The 24,102-nt window shown below is 42.2% G+C and overlaps 2 protein-coding genes across 6 annotated transcripts in view; one reads left to right on the top strand and one right to left on the bottom strand.

Annotated features, from left to right (window-relative positions):
- Nucleotides 1-28: 28 nt before the first annotated feature.
- On the top strand, nt 29-18,028 carry LOC109631335 (dynein, cytoplasmic 1, intermediate chain 2a). 3 transcript variants are annotated; one of them, XM_020090024.2, is made up of 17 exons: nt 29-181; nt 982-1,099; nt 2,206-2,320; nt 3,387-3,474; nt 4,603-4,662; nt 5,024-5,139; nt 10,386-10,472; nt 10,658-10,820; nt 10,915-11,014; nt 11,871-11,996; nt 13,469-13,615; nt 13,700-13,813; nt 14,296-14,429; nt 15,367-15,511; nt 16,429-16,569; nt 16,730-16,855; nt 17,124-18,028. In XM_020090024.2, exons 2-17 carry the CDS (start codon nt 992-994, stop codon nt 17,235-17,237), a joined length of 1,884 nt encoding a protein of 627 aa, XP_019945583.2. In that variant the 5' UTR covers nt 29-181; nt 982-991; the 3' UTR covers nt 17,238-18,028. The 3 variants fall into 3 exon arrangements, with proteins under 3 accessions (XP_019945583.2, XP_069389574.1, XP_019945584.2); XM_069533473.1 differs by having other exon boundaries at nt 4,603-4,692; XM_020090025.2 differs by lacking the exon at nt 4,603-4,662.
- LOC109631334 (electrogenic aspartate/glutamate antiporter SLC25A12, mitochondrial) overlaps nt 17,975-24,102 on the bottom strand; it is a 19,745-nt gene continuing 13,617 nt past the window's right edge. For all 3 annotated transcript variants that reach the window (XM_020090021.2, XM_020090022.2, XM_020090023.2), the window contains 7 exons: nt 23,470-23,522; nt 23,151-23,228; nt 21,161-21,301; nt 19,435-19,573; nt 18,885-19,043; nt 18,653-18,743; nt 17,975-18,575 (listed from right to left, as the gene is read on the bottom strand). In XM_020090021.2, coding sequence (XP_019945580.1) covers nt 18,368-18,575; nt 18,653-18,743; nt 18,885-19,043; nt 19,435-19,573; nt 21,161-21,301; nt 23,151-23,228; nt 23,470-23,522 — 869 coding nt within the window. In that variant the 3' untranslated portion in view covers nt 17,975-18,367. The remainder of the gene's footprint in view (nt 18,576-18,652; nt 18,744-18,884; nt 19,044-19,434; nt 19,574-21,160; nt 21,302-23,150; nt 23,229-23,469; nt 23,523-24,102) is intronic.

Raw genomic sequence — 24,102 nt, 5'->3', positions numbered from 1 at the left:
TTATCCACAACATGAAGTCCAGTGGCTTCTCTGGGCTTTGTTTTGCCTTCGAGTGTTTTTCCAGGCACAGGCATGGCGAAGCTGAAATAACCCCTCTGACTCCTCCCGGCTCCTGTAGTTGGGCTGTCAGCTCGATTGTTTTGGCTGCGTGTTTGGTGTCAGGTCGAAAACCTGCTTTAAGGTCGGTGATCCACAGACACACGTCGCGTTTTCGTCAGTGTCACACAATAATAACACGATTACGTTTCTGTCACCGTGTTTGTAGCCCCACTTCATTCGCTAGCTTAGCTTTATTCAGCCTGCGGTCTGTGTAGCTGAAAGCTAGCCGCTAACAAACAAAGCTAATGCTACATCTTCAGCTAAAAGTATTGGTTGAGTTGTGGGAACCACGTTTTCTGTTATTTATCAAAGGCGCCATTTAAAGTAAGACATTACACCAGACTTTGTGCGGTGTTAGGATCTGATAGTTAAATGTACAACAGTGATGCTAGCCATAACAAGGAAGGCTAACGTCAGCAGCTAACGAGGCCGCTTCGTCGTTTTTCAATGGAACCGTAACGCGATTGGTCAAATAAAAAAGTCACAACATGAACTCTGTATGTAGAATCACATCACACGAGGCAAGGTGATAAGAAGCAGAGAGAAGTGGATGGAAGGAGATAAGCGGGGTTAGCTTATTTCCTTGATGCTAAGCTAACCGGGTGTGAACGGTCTTTTCAGTGGTTGGGTGGGGCTCTGCTAGCTGACGTTAATGGTCAGTGTCAGTCTGAGCAGCACATTGAAGTCAGTGAGCTGCAGAGAAGAGAGGAAACACCGCTGCAGGATCCGTGATCCTCCAGCCAGGTGAAGCTGGGCTCTCAGCTGTGTTCCTGCACAAGCTGGTGCTGAAGCTGAGAGAGTCCCCCCTGATGTCAACAGGTTTCCTCCTGAGATTCACTTGTTCCTGAGTGCAACTTGAAGAAACTGTGTTTTTGTTCCCAGCTGTGGCATCATGTCTGACAAGAGTGAGCTGAAGGCAGAGCTGGAGAGGAAGAAGCAACGTTTGGCTCAAATCAGAGAGGAGAAGAAAAGGAAGGAGGAGGAGCGCAAGAAGAAAGAGGTATGAGTAACACTTGGTAAATGTTTGGAGCATTCGCTGGCAGAGTACTGAAAAAGTGTCATGGAGAAGAAATGCATTCAAAACCAGTGGCTCAATTTGAGTGAAAGTAGGATTAAATTCACTGTGGTCATGTGGCACAATTGATGCGTCTATTCATGATCTTCAGTAAAGTCCTTGGAAGATAATTGTGAAAATTTAATGACACTTATGGATGTTTGATTTGATTTCCACACAAGACAATGACAAGTATAATGAAATGGAATGAATGTGCTATTTATATACTGTAAATCTGTGTGTTAAGAAGACGGTTCATTTCATATGGATGATCTACGATTTCAAAACAAAGTTAGCAAAGGAAAATGTGTTTCATGGATTGCTTTGTGTGAGTTGATTGACACTAAGTAGAGTGTATGAAAATGCTAATCTCTAATGTAATGTGATAACAGAACGACTGGGTCAGTTTTTTTGTGTTAGCAAGTTGTTTGTCATAAAAGGAATAATGGTTACGTGTAGCACACAATCCTCACTCGAGATAAGAAAGTAAGACTTCACTTCATATGTAAATCTATAGCGACGTCAGCAAAAATAATGTTATTGAGGGGGAAAATCTTTTTAACACATTTACACATTGTAAGACAATCTACGATCTGCCTCTCCAACAGGGGGGCATCGTCAAATGATGACAAAGCTGTAATGTGTTCAGAGGCCTTAAATTATGTCTAGCTTTCAGATGTTGTCCTTTTTCCATAAATACATTTTCAATATAAAGACATTTTTTTAGTGATGATCAGCTCCGTCTTGCCTCCTTTTGAGTTTTCTGTTCTCTGATGCTAGTTAAGTTAAATTCTTGTACTGGACAACAAATTTAAATCTGTCGGTTAATTAGGCAGTACTTGGGGATGTGGAAAAAGTCTCCCATAGCTAAAAATCTGAAAAGTGATTATAAGTGTCATTCGTTAGCCCTTAAATGTGGTCGGTCTTATTGGAAATGTGGATAAAACTATGGTACAAATGATGACTAGCTTAAGTTCTGCATCCTCTATCGTCTGAGATCATAGCAACATTTACACATTGCATTAATAGGGGATGTTTTTTTATTCTTCCAGGCAGACCAGTTGAAAGATGCTGCAGTTCACCAGGACGATTCTGACCTGGAGAAAAAAAGGCGTGAGGCTGACGCCCTGCTACAGAGTATGGGCATAGCCTCAGATGTTCCTGTCGGTATGTTATGTTCCTTGTTGGTTCGTTGTAAATTTTTAGCTAGAAATAAACCTTAGGGAATAACAGGTATTTTGGGTAGCCTGTTTTATATATCTCCTAGTTATATTTTGTCACTGTCTTTGCTCCATTACAAGAGATTAAGGTTGTTCCCATTCAAACTGGTGAACAGTTTAGGAATCTTTTCTTTATGGCCAAACAGTGGCATGTACTTTACTCGTCGACTCCGTCACATGATTTTAATCCGGCTGATCATGAGATCATGTTAAAGACCAGACTGAAGGCAAGAAGCTCAGAAGCAGTAACATTCAGACACGTAGATCCAAACATTAACTATAATATCCTAAGTCTGTCTTTATTTTTCTGCAACTGATAATTTGATAAATAAAGGCCCCTTTCTTTATACTGCTCATCTGGTATGGATACAAACAGATGAGCAGTATAAAAATGTATTCAATATGTTTTTGCAAGTTCTCACAATTATCTCGGAAACAGTCTTACCTAAACAGATTTCACAATAATGACAATGATGTTGTTGTACAATATGAGCAGAGTCATTGATGAAATAAATATGTGTGAATGGAAAAAATGTCAATGTTGTTGTATTGCTCATACTCCTGGATTAAGCACCGTGCATTTCTGTTGCATGCTGGGGTTTTTGGAGCATTGTCCTGTTGCTAACACCAGGTGGCAGAAGAGATCCATACTAAAAACCCTCATCACCTCAGAGCAGCATGAAAACACTCTAAACCGAAGTGACACAACATCATATTTTTCTTATATTCAAACGTTTATTTAATATAAACAAAGTCAGTATCATTCATTTTTTTGCGCCTTTTTCAGCTTGTGTTGATCGTCTCAGACAGATTTATGTATTTATCCTGCTTTGCGACTAATTTCAGGGTATACACTTATTACCACATGTTCAGTAATCTCATGTCCGTGAGGAAATCTCACTCTAAGATATAATATTATTTATCCACTGTAGCTTAGGTGCATTTGTTCTCTGTTGTAAACATCTCAGCGACTTACATGGTAACAGATGATTATTGTGTGTCTCACTGTGTAGTCCCTCCTCCCATGTCTCCGACTGCCAAATCGGCAGGTACGCCAAGTGAGGCAGGAAGCCAGGACTCTGATGGAGCCGTGGGACCCAGGTATATAGATATATTTATAGATAAATACACACACACACACACGCACGTCGACCTCATTAAATGTTTGCACCACAAATATTTTCCCCACTTCCCGTACAGGACTTTACAAGAGTAAAAAAAGCCACTGTAATAAGATTGTATAAGAAATAAGGGCTATTTCTCCATTAAAGACAACATGCCTAAATGTGTTTTACGTCATTGATCTTAAATCTCCTCAAACTGCTCCGTTTGTCCACTTTTTGTGCTCATTCACAGTTAGTCACAGCCACCGACATCCAAACGTTCTTATACAGCACATCATTTCTCATATATTTCACATGGCTTGAAGAAGTGCAGATCTGCTTTTGCTTTGCATCACATTGAACTCGGGACACAGGTTATGAATAAATGTAAAGCCTGATTGTATTAAGAGAGCTGAAAGTTTTTACAAAGTCTCACACCCACACAGCGAATGATGAGAAGTTAATGCCAAGTGAGTGCGTGTTTATTTAATTTGTGTGCTGTTGAATTAGGACGATTCTAAATTAACAATAAAACAGCAGGCTGCTGCTGCGATGCCTGGGGACTTCTTAACCCCTAATTAGAGCCCCTTCCCTGCACAGAAATCCAAGCTCCCCCAGTGTCCCATCAGGCCCAGGGAGCTGTTCCCCCTACGTGTTGACTCATTTCCCTCACCAGCATGGCCATTTCCTACACACATGGAGGTCATGTTTTCTCCCTGAGGGCTCCCTCTCTCTGTCTCTCTCCTTCTCTCTCTGTCTACACAGCACTCGGAGCCTTTGGTGTGACACAGTTCAGGCTGTATCAGCTCCGCAGGCTGCACATTACACCCTGTGTCATCCCACTCAGAGGGCCTTTATGTCCATGCATTTTAAGCAGACACGCTCTTTCATCTCTCATCTTGAGTATCGTGTAGAAAGACGCGATCGTGATTTGACCTGAAAAACAACAATAACAAAAATAAATTGAATTTGTTAAGTGTGTTTGGTAACATGCAAACTTGACTGATTAGTCACGTAGGATCCGATCAGCATGTTGTGTGCCTCAAAGCTAACTTTATCTCCTCTCTTCATTTGTGCTTGCCTGTCTCTCTCACTAATGCCGCCTTGTTGCTGTGACACTAACCAGGAATCTGCACTGGGACTCTGACCCGTCCACACTTCAACTTCACTCTGATTCTGAGCTGGGGTACTGGACACTCTCTTCTCTCCTTTCCTGGTCATTTTCCCTTCTCTCAATCTATGGCATGATTACTTTGTTTTTCAAAGTCACGATTCAGTTAATGCTGGAAAGCCTTGCATGCAAGAGTGAGCAGACAAAAGCTTTTTAATGAATTCACACCGGTTGTTAAACTAATCTGAAGCCATCCCATGAAACACTCATTTACTTACTTTGATCAGCAGTCCAATATAAAGAAGGTGTAAATTGTTTCAGAAACACAGAAGGTCAATTATAGTAATATGTCTTTTGTATGTTTTTTTGTTGTTGTTTAATGTGTTACTCTTTTGAAGTGATGTTGTGCAAAGTTTGAGTTGTTCTGTGCTTTTAGGCGAGTGACTACAAAACTTGGAATGGCCAAAATCACACAGGTGGACTTCCCTCCACGTGAAACTGTGTCCTACACAAAAGAGACCCAGACACCTGTCATGACCCAGCAAAAAGAAGGTGATTCTCACATCATGTTGTACAGGTTTTCACCAAAAAACACAAACAAAAGATGTGTGTATATGTGCACAACTGTTTGCTAGAATATGTCATTGTATAGAAGGTTTTACCGGCTTTCTATGCATCAACATACTGTATATGGTCGTCTGACAAAGGTTGACAGACGTTTTATTTTGCTGCATGAGGTGCACGAGTGGAGACCAGAAAGGAACAACAAGTAGAAGAGAGTTGATTAAACAAAAACACTGAGATGAAAATAAAGTAAAAATGAGGCCCAGGAAATATAAGTCAGAGGAGAGACTTAAACTCAGCCTTCTCTGCTCCTGTGCTCCATGCAGCTCTACAACCAATTCAGTATAATTGCTCCAGTATGATAAATGAGCAAGATGAGAAAACCAGTGACAGGAAAGAGAAATGTGATTGGAAGGAAAGATATGAAGCCCCGTGCATGTGACTGCTTACTGCCTCTGAAGCATGTTGATAAGTATGTAATTGCTGATGTTCAGGCTGATGCTAACGTCCACATGTTGGACACATGTACATGAAGTTTGCAATATTTGTGGGTTCTCTGCTTGCTCGTGGTTGATTTACGTATCGACAGATGGTGAATGACGCGCTTGACTGAAATCATGATTGGAGGATTTTTGTTTTGTGTCTTTCTGTTATGTTTACCTCTGCGAGGAGGTTAGGTTTTTACCTGTCTGTTTGTTTGTTAGCAAGATTACACAAAAACATCTGAACGGATTTCCACGAAAACGTCATTTTGATGTGGATCTGGATCAGGGTGCTGATGCAGGAATCTTTGTTTGTTAACATTATCTTCATTTTCCCAAAGAATAACTCCTGGATGTTGATGTTAAAAGTCAGACATATGTAGTAGGGGACTGAAATCAATGAGCAGCTTGTTTCATTTAAAGAGGACTGTTTGAGTCTTGGTGCAGGTATTGACTCTACTGAGAGAGGTATCAGGACTAGTCGCAGTCACAATGCTTCAAATTACTGCCACTGGAAGAAGAAGAGTCTCTTTTAGCTGATTTGTCAGTTTATTTTCATCAGCTGACATCTTTTAAACATGCTTAAAAGCTTGGTAAGGATTTTAAACAGTGTACTTTCTGCCCGATCAGGTGATATGTAGGAAATTCTTTGGTGGCACGCAGCGTGAGTAAGATAGAATTGTGTGATTTTGTGGAAAACTATGAGCAGAACTAGTGAAGGATGAAGAGCATCCCTCTGTTCCTTGTCGCTCTTTACTCTGGACTCTACTGAGCATTGTAAAACTGTGTTAAACAACGATGTTTTCTGCCAGCTGTTCAACACGAGGCCCCCTTCCCCTCTCTGCCACTATGTAATCATTTCATCAACTCCCTCGCTTCCCTGTCTTCTCCCTTCACTGAACAGGCACATAACAAAACGCAGTCAGTGACATTGTGCATTTTCACACCATCACTTCTGGCACTCGATGAGACGGCATCCCCTTCCCTGCTTGCTCCCCTCGGCGCATTTTTGATGTGCGGGATGGTGTCAGGCCTGTTCTGTGATTGAGCGATTTATCATGTTGTCAAAAGGAGGCAACAGCGCGGCACTCTCAAGGTCAGCGGGCGGTGGCAATAGAGGGAGCGGCAGCCTTGCCCGGCTCGCTGCAGACCAAGGGTTCCCACAGTGTCGGCAAGACATCTCAGAGAAAGGAGTAAAAGATTCAATGTTTTTTATTTTTAACATCACTTGCCCCATTGACCCTGAAGAAAGACTGCCTGAACAGTCGAGGAGAATACATCCTCATTTTTATATTTGATTGTTCGTATTGGGGACAGTAGTGCGTCACTCTTCCACCGAACAAGTACTGGACAGTCTTTATTAACATCGTGGCATGAAATCACATCTCAGAGTCCTATGACTGTATAAGATGACTTACATATCGATAACTATTTACCTCTGCGTCTTAATCATCCCAGTTTGTGAACTTTGGACGACCTAGCATAACAGTTTTCGCCAACTTTTAGAACGGCTCTGGTTCCAGAACTAAATGTCCCATTAATTTTCTCTGTTGATGGTTCGGAGAGTTTTAAGCCTGGAACCGGAGCCATCAGCTACAAGATGAATGGTGACACTTGATTTAGATCAGAGACATGGCAAAATGGAAAATAAGGCAAAGGCACAAGATTCTGTGCATAATTATTTTAATACTGATTCTATAAACCACTGCAAAATATCCCTTTCCAATGACTTCCACTGTGCTGCTTCTTGAATTTAACCTTGTTGATATAATTGGTATATATTGTTTTTTGTATCTCGTATTTGTCTGTCTATGAAGTTTAGTGTATAGTACAGTAAACCAGTTTAGTAACGCTGAACCATCCTATCGTAGCCGACATTTTAGCAGTTGTGGTAAACATATCCATGGTTGCTACTGCACCTGAGGTTTGTGGGTAGGGAAGTATCCTTGATATTGTGGGGAAAAAAAGTGTTTTACTTAAAACACAGATATCATACGAACTCTTGGCTTCTGCAGCAGCATTTAAAATAGCTTGTGGTAAGTCTACCTCGGATGGTTACAATATGGATGATAATCAAAATCTTTATTCAGAAAATGAATGGGATTTGTACATCTTGAACTACGCTGCTGAGCTCTATATAGATGCACGTTTTTATCTGGTGGCACTTTTTAACAAATTAATAGATTTTTAGGTTGTCAGATTGGTGATTGTCTGTAATTTTAGCTACACTATTCCCAACTGTACTGGTAGGTAATATGTAGCATCAGTATGCACTCTTCAACAAGAGGCTGTAATTATGGAGTAAGATACTGTTGGAGGTTGAGGAGAGCTGAGGAGTGTGTGTGTGTGTGTGTGTGTGTGTGTGTGTGTGTGTGTGTGTGTGTGTGTGTGTGTGTGTGTGTGTGTGTGTGTGTGTGTGTGTGTGTGTGTGTGTGTGTGTGTGTGTGTGTGTGTGTGGTGGGGGGGTTGTCTGGCACATCGTTTTAAAAAGGCTTATTAGCAGTAAGTATGTAGAGGAGTTTAGTAAATTGAATATTTAATTGAATGTGATTGTTTTTAATCACTCAGAATTCAGAGGCAGGTTAAAACTTTTAATCACAAAATCTCTTAATGGCCATCTTGTTTCAAGTGCCACTTGTAGTATTGGTCAGCTTTTATGCACTTGATGATTAGTACTGTTAAATATCAATCGTATCCCTCTGTCATACAGCAGCTAATACATTTGAGTGTAAAATTTGAATAGTAAAACATTTTTATACCTTGTTTCCTGGTTTTGGATTTGTGCTAATCTTTACTCCTCACTGTTTGTTAGACGTAAAAAAGTGACTGTGTGTGTGTGCACACTGGCAGGGTTTTGTCATGTGTGGTTTCATTATTGGCCTTTTATAAGGCAGAGACAAACCCTGTTGCACGTGCTGAAGTCAGATCCTTGTTCTGGCAGGACATATAGAAAGTGGAAGACACCTGCAGCGAAGAGCAAAGGTCATTTAGTTTTCTGGTTGTACATCACCGGCCGCATGCTGTGTTTGCATTAATATATTGTCCATTGATGAAGACCTGTGATTACCCCCCCCCCCCACCCCCCCAGCTCCTCCTGTCCGGTTCCCCCGAGAAAAGCTTTTATTCCTTAAGTGGTACAAAAGCCATAATTGGGCCTGCTTTGAGAGGAGGTGTCAGTGTATGGGACATTGGTGATTCGGGTGAATTCTGTTAAATGCAAAACCCCCACCCCCACCACCCCCTCTTCCTTGTCTTGCCTCCACCACCCAGCCTCGCTAGGCGCTGCTGCTGCCCCCCCACACGTCCCTCCCCAGCAGGGTCACCAGGATCACTAGCTTTTCTCCAAATGGCCATTTTGGCTGGCAGGTGCATTATACCCTTTATTTTCAGATTGTCTATCCGCTCCTAATGCCTGGCAGGTTGATTGCTCTGGCTGCCTCACCACGAAAAGGGCTGACGAGCACGGCCGGGACTAGCTGAAAGACAGTGATTACTGTTTTCCTTTAAGCCTGATTGAGGCCCTTGAAAGGAAAGATTTTAACCTTCTCCTGTTGGTTGCAGGAGTACGGCCGCACATTGAAAAGGCTTGTTTCATCAACCCAGTTCTGTAAACTCATCAGTGCACCCAATAACCTTCTTCCCCAAACCTCCGCCTGAGAAAGGGGATAAATCAGTTTATGGACAAAGTGACAGATGACATTATCATTTAGATTATCTCAGTAGGAAGGAAATTCTGGCATGTGGTGCTGTCGTCCTAGATTAACTATAAGGTTCATACAAGATAAACGGCTGTAGGAACCAGATGAGTGTTTCCCCTCTCCTCATGAATCTGTTTTGTCCCGCTTTTGCTTCTATTTTTTACATCGAAAGAATGAGCTATATACTGTCTTTAAGAGATGTGTTTTGAAAAAGCGTGCTCATCTTCTTTGAGGTAGAACCGGTGTGCAGTTTGCCAGCTGGTCTGGCCTGTATTTTGTCGTACATTCTCTGAGCTTGAATAGCAGTTGCAGGACCTCCTGCTAGGATGGTAATTGCATAGGCTTGCCGTTCAGGGAGAAGCTTGTGTCGGTGCAGCCAGGCGGAAAACCTCTGTGCCATCCCCATGCCACCTCTGAAGAGCACGAGACAATCCCATCATCACCATCTGCTTTTGCACCATGCCGTCATCTGGCCACACCAATGGGACGGGCCCTGGCAGCTGCTCCACACCCTCTGCCCCGCTGCCCTGTGGCCTAGAAGGGGGCAACCTGCTCCTGGGACACAGAGGAAACAGCTACACTGACAGCTCAAGTCTATTGAATGGCTAGAGTCTCATTAACAGTTAGTAAAGACAGGGGTCCCTATGACAACAACACACCCGCAGTGCTGTGTCCCTTCGATTCAAATGACAAACTTCCCAGCTTTAGAGGAGCAGGTTCTTTCTGAAAGGCGACATTGTGCTGACAAACCAAACAAATGCAAGGCAGAGATACAAAATCAGTCTATTGGCATGCCAATAATCACAGGGTGAAGCTTTTATTGAAAGAAGGAAATAATAGAGGTGGAAAATGTAGTGTCCAAAAATTATTAAACATTTGGCTGCAGGCACGATCGTATGTGTTGTGAAAGTTTTTACTCAGAATTTGGTTTCATTTTCTGCTCAAGTTTTGACATAAACAAAATTATTTGCAGTTTCTTACATAGGAAAATGTTGATTCAGAGATGTAGTCGACTCAACTAAGTGTATTTTCCATATCTTGTTTTTATCAACAGAGGAAGAAGAGGAGGAAGAAATTGCTCCTCCTCAACCAGCAGTCGTGACTCCGACTGAGAAACCAGACCAGAAAGAGGAGGAGGAAGGTACTTCACTACCCGTGAAATTGAGCCTCTTCAGTTCCTCTAGAAATTTTGCAATTTCATTTATAATAGTGGATGCAGAGAACAAAGAGGTTTCTATTCCTGTAAAGCAGTGCATCACTTTTCATAATGACCCTGAGCTTCAGATAACCTCAATACATTTCATTGTCTTTTTCTCCTCTGTATAGCACCCCCCCATGAGCTAACAGAGGAGGAAAAACTCCAGATCCTGCACTCTGAGGATTTTGCGAATTTCTTTGACCACAGCACTCGCATTATTGAGCGAGCTCTATCAGAGCATGTGGACCTCTTCTTTGACTACAGTGGCCGTGACCTGGAGGAGAAGGAGGGGTAATAGTTGGACAGCTAGTGCTGTTTTTTAAAATCATAATTGGATTCTGAAACAGTGTGTTTATTGATTTGTGGTGCTTTGTTTTCCTCTCAGTGAGATCCAGGCCGGAGCAAAGCTCTCTCTCAACAGGCAGTTCATGGACGAGCGCTGGTCCAAACATCGTGTCGTCACCTGTCTCGACTGGTCCCCCCAGGTCATTTTCTTTTTTACAGCTCTTTCACATATTAACCAACTTTTTAACACCTCACTGGAAACAGTTTAGAAAGATTTAGCAATTATTCAAACATCAATCCCGACAAATTAATTTGTGGCGTGTTAGCGCTAAAATAAAAGTAATATGTGCATGTGTTGCTAAATGGTTGTTAAAACAACTTAACTTTACGCAGCCATAATGCTTTATGATTACATAGGTTGGCTTTGACAGCATTTACTTATAGCCACAACTCCCTTAGGAAAAGTAAGTTATGTCCCATACAAACTGTCACCATAATGATTTGTTTCCTCCGGTGTCCAAGGTCATTTAATGCATGATTTTGCAACGACTACTGACAGTGATTGAACACCAGCTCTTTGTGCACAGTATTCACTTGTTCAGAGCCACATCCACTCCCTGGTGATTTGAAATTATGTATTCACACACTGTAAACCTCGGATCAAGTATTAGAAGTAGCTGGGGTTAATGGTTTGTTTACGTCTGGATAGTGTTTCTGAATTTATTCTCTGCACCTCAGTCGGCTTAAATCTTAAAAGCTTCTCAGTGAGCTCCTCTGTTTTGGTCGACTGCTGTGTTCCGCTGAGCGCCTCCAGAACTGTAACATTTGGTTAAAATAATGAAAGCAAATAAAAACGTAATTTGCCAAAGTTTCTACAGGGTTGTCAGATGTAAACGAGCCATAAATCTTGAGGAAACAGTTACTCATTCTTTAAGGCTTTCAGCAGCACTGCAAAGGGCAAGCGAGGCTCGTCCACATGGAGCCAAGCCTGGGGGGCATGTCTGCACGCCTCCCCCCAACATTCATTTGGGCTGATTTTTTTTTTTCTGTCACCAGTATCCTGAACTCCTGGTTGCCTCATACAACAACAATGAGGATGCTCCTCATGAGCCAGATGGTGTTGCATTAGTGTGGAACATGAAGTACAAGAGGCCTACACCGGAGTACGTCTTCCATTGTCAGGTACGTTAAAGTGAAGCGCCTCTGTTTCTTCCTCCCACTCCTCCCCTTGGTCTCATGGGTGGTTTCTTCCATGACAAGCATGGAAGCCTTCCAACCAACCCCTGTTTGCTCACCTATTCTCCCTTCACCCACATTGTGAGTTCACTGGGCTGGCATCCACCTCCACCACATCCATCTACAAACACATGTTCTTGCGGTGCCGGAGAAGACCTGTGGTGCAGGAGTTGAGTGGAATCCGAGCACTGCAGCAGGATTAAGTGTGTGGGGCAGGGCTAGTTATCATGTGCATCTAAACAAGGGCCCTGTGTTCAGATGAACGAGCAGGGAGAGCAGCAGAGCTCCTCCGCTCTGCCCAGCCTTATTATAATGCATGCCCCGAGGCTCCTTCACCAAGACAAGTTGAGTAGAACCACATGTTGTTGCCTCCAGAGCGGATGTAGATGCAGGCGTGCTGCTCAGATGAGTAAAACTGAACAGAAGTGAGAATGCAATTTACTCTGTGCTTCCAAGTCGACTCAAAATTAGATTTACCTCAAGTTCTAACGGTTTTTGGTTATAAGTAAGAAAAATATTGTGGCAGGTAGAGCAGTGTATGTCAGCACCTGAGAACCAGTGATTAAGTTCATGAATCAAGTCATAATTCAAGTTTTGTTTTGCTTCCACTAAAAGACGTCAGGCAAGAGTGATTAAAGATTTATTTGTTAAAGACAGAACATGCACTAAAGCGTTTTTGAACTTTTGAGATAAAGCAGGAGAACAGCAGATTCAAGTTGATGTTTTCCATGTTCTGATTACTGGTAACTCTAAAGGTTTTACACAGGTCTGCCTTGGGGTCTGTTACCTCAGTGGAAAATGTCTTTTTAGTTAGTTTTTTTTAATTCTAGAATTGTGTTTCCAGTCATTTTCATCAAAAAAGTACAATTCTTTAAGGTTATAAACAATGATTATTATCATTTTTGGTCAACCTGACAACTATTTTCTGGAGCATTTTATGCTGAAGTTTAATAGAGACTATGAAGATAGCAGATGCAGAACACAGTATATAGGGCAATGACACAGTAAATGGTTGTACACACAGGAGTTGAACCATGGACTTGCTGCTCAGGGACTTTAAACATTCGGCTCATAAATTTGAACTTCATAATAATTTTTTGGATGAATCATTATTTGTTTGGAAATTGGTCCTTCACAGTTTTCCAGAGCCAAAAACTAAATATATATGTACATGAATATGTCATGATGAACTATGTATACTGTCAAAAGGATTTAAAACTTTAGGATTAAAAACTATCTTCTTGCCTTGTTCTTGAAAACATACTTGACATGAGCATGGATGCCTTTTGTTTGATTGGATGTTGGACATGACTTTAGACTTGGCACAGAGACGTGTCAATATAAACATGTACTTTTTCACCACCAGAGAAACTAAATATTGCCTTTTCCTCTTCTCCGCCTTTTCCTCTTTCTGACAGTCTGCTGTTATGTCGGCTGCGTTTGCCAAGTTCCATCCCAACGTTGTGGTGGGGGGCACATATTCAGGACAGATTGTACTGTGGGACAACAGAAGTAATAAGAGGACCCCTGTGCAGAGGACCCCCCTGTCTGCAGCAGCACATACGGTACTGTAAACAACTGGCAGAGGGGAACAGTACTTAATTAAAATACAACAGGAGACTAAAGTTCCTCCCTCACTGTTGTTGCAGCACCCAGTTTACTGTGTGAACGTGGTTGGAACCCAGAACGCCCACAATCTGATTAGCATCTCCACTGATGGAAAGATGTGCTCCTGGAGTCTGGACATGCTTTCACAGCCACAGGTAACAGATACACTGTGTGTGTGGGTTCTCTATTCGTGGCTGTACTACATAGAAATAGGATTAAAGTTTTAAAAACAACGTTTAAGCTCAGATTTTGCATTTTGTGTAATGTTTGTCTCTTCAGTGTCACATTCCTCTCACTTCCTGTCCCTCCCTTTCAGGCTAAATGTCAAACTTTTTGGCCAGACCTCTTCCTTTTAGCATTCCAGTTTGGTATTTTCCCCGGCTTTACCCTTCTACAACCCATTTTTCACTTTCAAGGAAATCAACTTTGCTAGCTGTGTCATTTCATCCGTGCTGCCAATACCTCAACCTCTGTCAAACGTCAATTTTTTTCATAAAGTGCTCGTTGAATTTAGATTATGCATTAATAAACTGTCAAGTGTTTTTTATAGGTTGTGCTTGGCAGAGTGTGTGTTAACATTCAAGTCTGAGCAGGGAGCTTTTTATGGATGTTGTTCCATTTCCCCTCCCCTCCACAGGACAGCATGGAGCTGGTGTTCAAGCAGTCCAAAGCTGTAGCCGTCACCTCCATGTCTTTCCCTCTCGGAGATGTCAACAATTTCGTGGTGGGCAGCGAGGACGGCTCTGTCTACATGTCGTGTCGTCATGGAAGGTGCGTTCATAAGGAACTGCGGTCCCTAGCGCCCCTTCCGAACACCGCCAGGAAACTGAGGCGGCTTGTTAGGCCCACCTAAGACCGTGTGTCAAATAAATATAGCCCACTCACTTCCCCGTTCAACGCAAATCCAACACTCCTGCTGTTTGAGGTTTCACTCCTGCCCAGTCATCCTGTTTTTCTTTTCCGCTTGTCAGTTGTGTTTGTAAAGGTTGTTCAACATAAACAGGGCACACATGCAGGGGAAACAAATCATTTTTTCCCCCCCGTCCTCTTTTTTTCTTCTCAGTATGTTTCTCTCAGTGAGAGTTTGTTTACAGTCGTTCGTCCCGGGGAGAATTAAAGCTGCAGTTCATCCCACAATGTTCTCATTTAAGAAACCAGGCCTCCTCATACAGAGGATGGTTCTCAGCAGAGAAATGTGGCTTAAATCAGAGCTGCCACTGAGTAGCATGTTAGCGCCGCACTAAATGTCCTGCAGCATGCCCAGAGACCACAGAGAGGGGATAGCTGCAAGGCTCCACGCAGCAGAATCACCTCTGTAATTGGGGGAATAATTTTCCACCTCATTTATAATGGTATGATACTCTAATCGCAGTTAATAATGCATAAGCATCACTCATGCTGCGTATTTACCTCTCTACACTAATTATCGGAGCCTCAGTTGGGTAACAGCTCGGCAACATGTTGTTGAGGGGTTGCAGAATCCTTTGCCACCCTGCTGGTAATCACATGATATAAGGAAATGATTAATGTGAATACATCCAGCAGAGGTCCGTGTGCGCCTGATGCTTTCTTTCATGCTTAATCTAACACCCAGTTATTAGAAACCAGTTAATTTCATCATTCGTTCCCGTTGTTCAGAAATGTATATTCAAACAAAGTCTGTTTGTCTGTGCCTTTTCCTCTTATTCCCATGTTTATCTGTTTACAGCAAAGCGGGTATCAGTGAGATGTTTGAGGGCCACCATGGGCCCATCACAGGGATCCACTGTCACACAGCTGCAGGGCCCCTGGACTTCTCCCACCTGTTTGTTACCTCCTCCTTTGACTGGACTGTCAAGCTGTGGAGCACCAAGGTACGAGTGAGATCTAAAGCGCACTGAGATTTGAAAGGACCCCTCTCATGTGTTGATGTTGTAGTGCAAGTCATACTTGAGCAAAAGGGTGTTGTTAAAACGGTAAGACAGACGTCCTGACTAGAGTGTGGATATCCGACCTGAGCCCTCCTGACAACTCGTAGTTCAGGTGGGGGGTTCAGTCACATTGGCTGGGCTATCTACCAGAGTTTTTACGCTGCACATTGTCTGTAATCTGGGGAAAGAAAAAACATCAGGCTTGGATCAGGTTTTGGACATAAAAACTGAATTCCTGTCAGGCTCGGCTAATTTTCTCTTGGGCTCGGTCAGAGAATTGTCACTCAAGTCGCACTCTGGTTCTGACAACCAGTCACTGTGCTGGATCCCGTTTACCCAAAAGTAGCGAAAAGCAAGATGAAGCAATGTTCTCAGTGAGGCTGAGATTCTCAATGCAAGGAAAACAAATTTATAAGACAGAATAAAGAGCTTATCCATTGTTTTCCTTAAACCTTATAATAACTTCAGTAAAATGGTATGAACACAAAACGCGTTAAGAATTTCTACCACAGATTCAGCCTCATTACAATAACTAACTGACATTGTAGCACAACCACTGTCGACATGCTAAACGTTCAGCGGCAATTAACAACAGTGTGATCAGTTTGGCTGATGTTTAGTCAAAATTACCAATTTATTAAATGTATCCGGACCAGAGTCGATCCATTGATGACGTCCATAGAGTCTCACAAATAAGAAAGATGGGACAGTTTAATAAAGATGAAGAAACCGTGGTGTTTAAAATGCTGTAGTGGTAACTTTTGTATGAACCGATTCATGTATAGGGCAAAAACTGAATTCCCTTCAAAATAAAAGAATGGTTTTCTTTGCCCTTTTTTCTTCTCCAAACATAACTGCAGAATAACAAGCCCCTGTACTCATTTGAGGATAACTCTGATTACGTGTATGACGTCATGTGGTCACCGACTCACCCCGCTCTTTTTGCTTGTGTGGACGGCGTTGGACATCTGGACCTGTGGAACCTCAACAATGACACCGAGGTACTGCAGTCTATTTCAAACATTGACGTTTTCTGCGACATAGAGGATTTTGTGTATCTAGTAAGAGCTACACTCAAATCCTAATGAGATGATTTACTTCGGAGGCAGATGAACAAGTTCCCGCTTCTCTGATTGTTATTCTGCTGTGTTATTGTTTTAGGTCCCCACTGCCAGCGTGACAGTGGAGGGTAACCCGGCCCTCAACAGGGTCAGATGGGCTCATTCTGGCAGAGAAATCGCTGTTGGAGACTCTGATGGGCGAGTGCGTGTATATGATGTTGGAGAGGTGAGTGGGCATGACTCAGCTTTTTACCACTCGATCTCTTGATTACTCTGCTCTGTCACTTAGGCGTGTTGTTGCAGACGTGATTCTGTCTCGTCTGCCTTAATTTGTACTTTCAGTAACGAGTGATTAATTACACAGACTATGGGGTGATTCACCTTAATGAGATTTTTCTTAAGAGCATGTTGAGGATATTACTCAAACCGGGACTTACATGTGATCCTGGGCCACTCGGGACCGTGTTTGAAATTTTGATAATGCCTCTCCACAGCAAATTGCGGTGCCACGAAACGACGAGTGGACCCGTTTTGTCCGCACGCTGGCAGAGATCAACGAGAACAGAGATGATGCTGAAGAGCTGGCGGCTCAGCGCCTGGCTGCCTGATCTCATCGCCATGGACGCAACATTTAAGGGACCAGTGGTGCACTTGTTAATATCAACCCCCCCGGAAAAGATGGAGGTTATGATCAGAAAGAAGTATGGACATGTTTTGATTCATTGTACTTTAATCGGACAACTCTACCTTGTCTGTTTAGCTGGACCATCCCCAGTCTTCCTTGGAATAACATGACCTCAGACGCAAACAGGGAGCCATGATCGCAAACGCAGAACTGTCGTCCTCCCTTCAACCGATGCCTTAAATTTTCATTTAAAGGTTTCATTTAAACCTTGACTGTAAAGATCCTTAACTGTCTTTATTTAAAGCATGAGCCTTAATTTTGAGTTTTTCAAGCCAAATACTACAAGTGCTCAACTCCACGTATTCACCAGAAACACTCTACAGCTGAACTGAAGCAATCACGTCTTTGAACATCAAGAATGTAAACATCTCACAGCTGTAGCCCATGTTGTCATCTCTGTTGCTTTAGACTTCACTTGTTTGTAAAATACTGAATTGTCCAAAATCTAAATGTATTTCTACTTCTATATTGTTATAGAGTTTACACACAATCAGTGGAGCTGGTTAGACCTGAGATAGTTGGAATATCCTCGATGCTGTAACTGCTCAGTGATTCCCAGATCAGTCACGTGTGTTGACGGGATCTGAAAAGAGACGGGTTGTTTCCTGAAGAATCTCAAAGCCAGTGTCAAAAGGGAGAATGTACTTTTCACACAGTAGAAACAGTCTGAATGATTTATTCTCAATAAAATACAATAAATACATTTAAATAATTCCCCCCCGAGTCTCCCAGGTCATGATTTCAAAATTAATACTTGAAAACATCTGTACATCCTCATGTATTTGAAATACGACTGAAACATGCACACCAAAGCTGTTGCACGCCAGAAAAAAAAAACTGCAGGTAACAATCCTTTTCGTAAAGCCATAATGTCCCTCTGTAGAGAAGTACAATATGTACAATAAAGTGTGTAAAGACAAAGCAGTAAAGCCAGACTCATGCAGCATTCAAAGCAAGACAACCGCTAAAAAGTGTTGAATTGAAACGTGGCTCAATAAAACCATTAAGTAGGAGATAATGACCGGAGGAGCATGCAGCCCTCGCAGGCACGGTTTATGACGCCTGCGGCTCTGTTCTGGACTCCGCTGGTTCGATTGTCGACTCTCCAGAAGGCTTGAACTTAGGCAGGTGAAGGCCAAACTTTCTCTCCACGCCTGCAAAGGTGGCAGCAGCCAGACGGTAGCCACCCACGTGGTCTGCAGTCACAGAGGGAAGGTCCTCCATTTTGGGTTTGGGAGTGGGCTCAGAGCCAACAGGGCGGCTGAGGAGAGAGTCGGATTAGGGCAAAAAGGCACTTCATGGAATTACGTTTTTGAAAACGGGGTGTGAAGCACTTACTGTCCTCCAAAGTCAACGTAGAACCATCTTTGCAGCAGTTCATAGGTCACCAGGGTTACACCGAACTGTGGCGAGGATCTGAAGACACGAGCTGATGGAAGATGGATTGAAAATCACAAAGTGGGATTCAATATTTCTCCGGTGGCTTCGAGACAATCATGGCAATCACAGCGAGCCTCATTCCCCCGATTATAAAATCACTTAACAGGACTACCGGTGTGTGTGCATTTACCTCCCGCGCCCTTCCAAAAAGCCCTGAAACCTTCTTCCTTTAGGATCTTCCTGAAGCAGTCGATGACGCCGTTGTACGACGTCTGGCCTGCTCGGGCCGCCACCTGGAGTCTGGTCTTGATGACATCAGCAGGGGTTACCAGCGATGCCGCAGGTACACCTTAGGATACATTTCACAACGGGTATAAGATGAGGCCCTTTGACTATGAATAGATGATGTTGCATTCAGATAGGAGAGTATGACCAATAAATATTATATATATACACACACACAAATATACATGTGTGTGTATATATATATATATCTTTATTAAATATAAATAACAATGTGTAATATGTAGAATATCAACCATGACTGTATAAATACACAAACGCACACATGTATATACGTTTATACATGTTTATATTGTATGTTTATAGGATAATACGTATATGCATATGCAGACAGGCTGTTGTTGAGGCTCAATGGATGGAGCAGGCTTAATGACATGACTTAATAAAAACACAACATGTTGTTGTTGATGTCCAGAGGTGTTCCAGATGTTTGTTACCTGCGATGGCTCCAGCAGTGAGCAGCTGCAGCGCCCCGAGCCTTCCTTCCTCATCTGCCAGCTTCTGCTTGGTGTGGGCATAAACAGGGAAGTAGATGGCAGAGAAGGGGATGTCTCGCAGGAAGCAGGCTTTGGCTCCCTAGAGAAAAGACATTTTTTTAAATATATATATAAATAACAAATATCAGAGGGCTGCCAAATTGGGCAAAGGCAGTGGTTGAGGCCTGGGAGCTGTCTCATTCAACCCACAGGGGGGCTTCAGTGATGATGATGATGGAGCCAAAGAGCCCCGGGCAGAGCTGCAGCCTCCAGAGACAGATCCATCTCTCTCTCTCTCTCACACTCCAACATGGAGCCTGGTGTGCTGGCTTCTTCTACCAAGAGGAAGTCAGCATTTTTTTAACAAGCCACACGCTGTCTGCTCCTCATTAAAATATGGAGTATGAACACATGACTGGAGCTCTAAGTAAACCCACAAGAATCTGGAAAGGAGCAGTAGCAAAGTATGGAAAATTGGAAAATTACAAACAGTCAACAAAAGCACTGTTTGATGTCCACATTTCTGATCTTGATCTTGGTTATGACTGTATACACAAACAACAAGTTTGTTCAAATACAGTAGTATTTCATCTGTGCATGGTTAATGTGTTAATATATACAGCAGTGCAAAATAAATTCTATTTTATTTACGTTTCCATTTATGTTTCTTTGAAACTTTTGTTTCACTACTTTTAAAAGGGAAATTTAAATGTATAACCCCATTATATTTACTGTATATAACTTTTTTATTGGTTATTTTGCAGATTTTTCATATATAAAATCCTTATATTAAAAAAAAAACACAATGAATTTTGATTAACTATCGTATATAATTATATAACTATTATCGCTAAAATTAACTCAAAATCTACCAATGACTGTGTTAAAATGTACAAGTTGATGCACCAATAATAATCATAAATGTGAATGTATATGATAATAAATAACACTGAAAGAACATTTATGTAGTTATTGTTCTTAACAGCAACAGAAAATTAACCAGCAACTTCTTAAACAATTAACAGTTTTAAGTGATGATTCAATTGTTTTCCTATATTCTCTGGTCCCATCAGAACCCCCCCCCCAAAAAAAATTCCCCTTTTTTTTATAGACCAAACAAATATTGAGGCAATATGTTGCAGATTAAGTAACAACCTTTAAAGAATAGTCGTCCGCATTAACAATTATAAATTTTTACATATTGTATTGGTTACATAGACAATGACACATTATCATACTGTATGTTTGGATTTTTCTCCACTTTACCTGTTTCTTAACCAGTGCTTTTATTTCTACAATGATTTATTTTTCACTTAGTTATTTGAAAGATTAATAATAAAATTCAACATCTTTATTTAACCCTTTACATTGTTTGCGTGCATATAAATTTGGATTTTGTGAATTCAGTCTCTCACCTGAAAGTTAAATACATAATGTGGCGTTTTCTCAGACTTTAATTCTTAACACTCCTACTTGTTGCCTGCTGTTCTTACCCTGACGAAGTTTGATCTTTACAGCTTGATGTTAATGCATCATAGTTCTGCATCCTTACAACAAATTGCTGTTACAATGAATAAACATCCAGTGTTGTTGATATGTCTCAGGAGCATCGGAGCACCTTTCACTGCCCTTGTATAACAGAGGCAGAGGCTGCAGACGTCACGGTGCTGCAGAGGTGCTGACCTACCTTGTAGAGGCCAAAGAAGCCCAGGTCTCTCACAACATTCAGGGCACTGACCCTGGGCCCTGTCGTGATCTCTCCAGCCACCTGCAGACGGATCTTAACAATCTCCAGAGGGTTGGTGAAAATCACCTGGGAACCTCCGGCCTGTAGGACAGAAAAAGAAACAGCTGATGAGTTGTTTGTATGTAGAGAAGAGATCTCAGTGGATTTTCTGTCATAAGTGGGGTCACACGTTTGAGGCGTGAACTCGGGGTGAAAATGGTGAGTAAGCATTTCTTCATCGTAGGAATTTTCTAATTATCTCTGTAAACTTTGGCACAAAAGATCCATTTTTGTCTGATTTTGACAGAGAATGGCCTTGACAAGAGGAGGAAAAAGCAGGCATTGATGGAAGAACAACGGGGGTCAGGAGAGAGCAGGCGTCGATCGCGGAGAAGCCCCGGCCCATGGTTGGGAGGCTCTGACCCTGGCACCGGCCCTCTGCCCCCTCGCCTCCCCTGAGGCACCTCCTGTGGCAGGGTGAGCAGCCCTGCCTGGCCTTGCCCTGCACACTTCCCCAATTCACCCCGATTCCCAGGGGAGAGCGCTGAATCACCCGGACAGCTCAGGGTCCTGGTAAGAGATGCCCTAAAGGCGAGGCACCCTCTGACTCCAGCACATTTATCACCCTCCCCAAATCTAATCAGGCCCCAGGATGGCTGCTGGTGACATTCAGGCCAACGGTTTTATCTGTAAACATCCGAGCAAAGGTCTAAAAAGTGCTCTGGCACATTCAGTCATTTTCAAAGTAGAGGGGGAATATCCGCTGCTCTGAAGATTAATGCACTCGTCCCCTCTCTTTTATCTTCTTCAGTTCTCCTCTCAAGGGAGCGATCATTTAAAAAGCTAATTCCCATCAGATTAGCCAGACTCTAAACTTGCATAAAATAAAATGAGGAGGTGGGCCGCTTGATTTAAAGCACATGAATAAATTGGAGAAGGCCATAGTTAGGAAATAGGAAATATTGTTTAACAGTGTGTAATGGAAAGATCCTCGCTGCTCGTGAGGAGACCTGTGCTGTGACCACGCCTCAGGTATGTAAAGCGTTGTCAGACTCAATCACGTTGAGCGAGACCCCGCTTCATCCAGGACCCTCCGGGGCCTCTTCCTCCAATTACACCCTGACAGGGGTCACAACCCCGCAGACCCTGTTCCTCTGAGGAGCAACCTGCAGGCTCTACTCCGACCGCCTCTGTTTCACTTTATGACAGAAATAGATCTTTAATCCACTGCTGCACTCAAATGACTTTATGAAGCAAAATATATATAAAAAAATCAATCTGGAGAATTCAGAGTCTGAATTTAACTTTTATCTCTCGCACACTCATGATAAATGAGACATTATTATGAGAAACATGTGTTTATAAATATAGTCAGATTGAATTCAAATGAAACTAAATTTACATAGATTCTAACGATTAGTCCAAAAAAGGAAATTTACATAATATGTATTCTACTTTTAAATATTTACATTTATTTAACACCTTTACTTCCTTGTTACTTTACAGATTATGATTTTACATACAAAGTATAAGTTTATAAGATTGTTGAGAATTGTTTTGGATTAAACAATATATAATAAATGAAAAATGTAATACTATAATGAACAGTATAATAGTATGCATTATAATAGTATAATAGCATTATATTAAATTAAGTTTTAGGAAATTATCCATTTATGTAATGTATTTTGACTAACAATTTAAAGTACATTCTTTTACTTTATAAAAATTTCCATCCAGGATGTTTGTATTTCTACACTGCAACAAGTACTTAAGTAAAGTAATCTGAATACTTCAACTACCACTGTATTTACTTTACTTGCTGGGCTATGTGTTGACAGTAGTATAATAGTTTAACATATTTAAATCATATGTATTTTATATGGAAAGTGTTGTGTTTGAGTTATTCACCCACAGACTGAATTTAAAGGATGACGGAGGTCATGCTTACACATCCACCAGCGAGGATCTCTGCAGGCAGAGCGATGCCGTCCTGTGTGGTGAACTTGTCTCTGACAAAATCATTCACCTGGAAAAAAAAAAGGAGGGGAGACGACAGGAAGAGGAAAAAGGGGCAGATGAGAAACAATCCCTGCCTTGATAGCTTTGGGGCATTAAAGTTAACTTGCAGCTTGCAGTCGCATCTTGATTGCGACGACTGCGTCTCCTCTAAGCTCCGTGCATGTTTTTCATTCACAGTGAATCACTCAGAGCAACTTTTTTTTTTCTTTTTTGCACACTCCAACAAGCTACACAGTGGAATGACTTGCCGTGAGTTTGATAGCTTTCTCCGGGGCAACACCGATGAGCTGCGGGAGGAGACCTGCAAAAAAATATTATTCATAGATACCATTAGAATACCTGACAGAGAGAGCGAGAGAGAAAGTCAGGCTTGAAATGAATGCACTTTTTTTTATTTTTGCTGAATGAATACATCCACTGACAGCGAGAACAATACGAGCTGCGGGGTTCTCGTGCGTGTAAAACAAACCCATAAATATTTACAGATGTGCCTGATACATCTGATGCACCGAAAACACAAAGGTCCCATTGAAATGGAAACAAAAGTCCAAAAAAATATGACACTGCTGGTGCGTATGGGATCAACATTGCTGAGGCCTGATCCCACTGTTGGTGGGGAACAGAGGGAGCGCTGTGTGGTCACGGACAAGATCGAGGTGGGGGCAGGGGCGGCTTGCAGGGGGGGGGTGAGGCTGGGTGCTACGGTGGCGATAACCGCCGTACTGTTTCACCGTCTGTCCTTCATCAGGCCAGATAAACTTCTGAAGGAGCTGCTGAGTGACTGCTGCTGGTATGCGGCCAGAAAACAGCCGAGCGTGTCTGTCTCCGAGTCAATCACCCTCTTATCGAGAGCAAGGAGAGGAGGGAAGGAGGCAGATCTG

The sequence above is a fragment of the Paralichthys olivaceus genome, chromosome 10 (genome assembly GCF_024713975.1).
Source record: "Paralichthys olivaceus isolate ysfri-2021 chromosome 10, ASM2471397v2, whole genome shotgun sequence".
NCBI lineage: Eukaryota > Metazoa > Chordata > Actinopteri > Pleuronectiformes > Paralichthyidae > Paralichthys > Paralichthys olivaceus.
Note: the sequence above shows the minus strand (reverse complement) of the source record. Positions and strands in the feature narration are given on the sequence as shown.

Excerpts from the sequence above, each read along its gene's own strand:
- LOC109631335 (XM_069533473.1), top strand. The coding sequence starts at position 992 with ATGTCTGACAAGAGTGAGCTGAAGGCAGAGCTGGAGAGGAAGAAGCAA. Across the intron at positions 4,693-5,023 it reads CTCTCTTCTCTCCTTTCCTG|GCGAGTGACTACAAAACTTG; the intron begins GTCATTTTCCCT and ends CTGTGCTTTTAG. Across the intron at positions 10,473-10,657 it reads CCAGAAAGAGGAGGAGGAAG|CACCCCCCCATGAGCTAACA; the intron begins GTACTTCACTAC and ends TCCTCTGTATAG.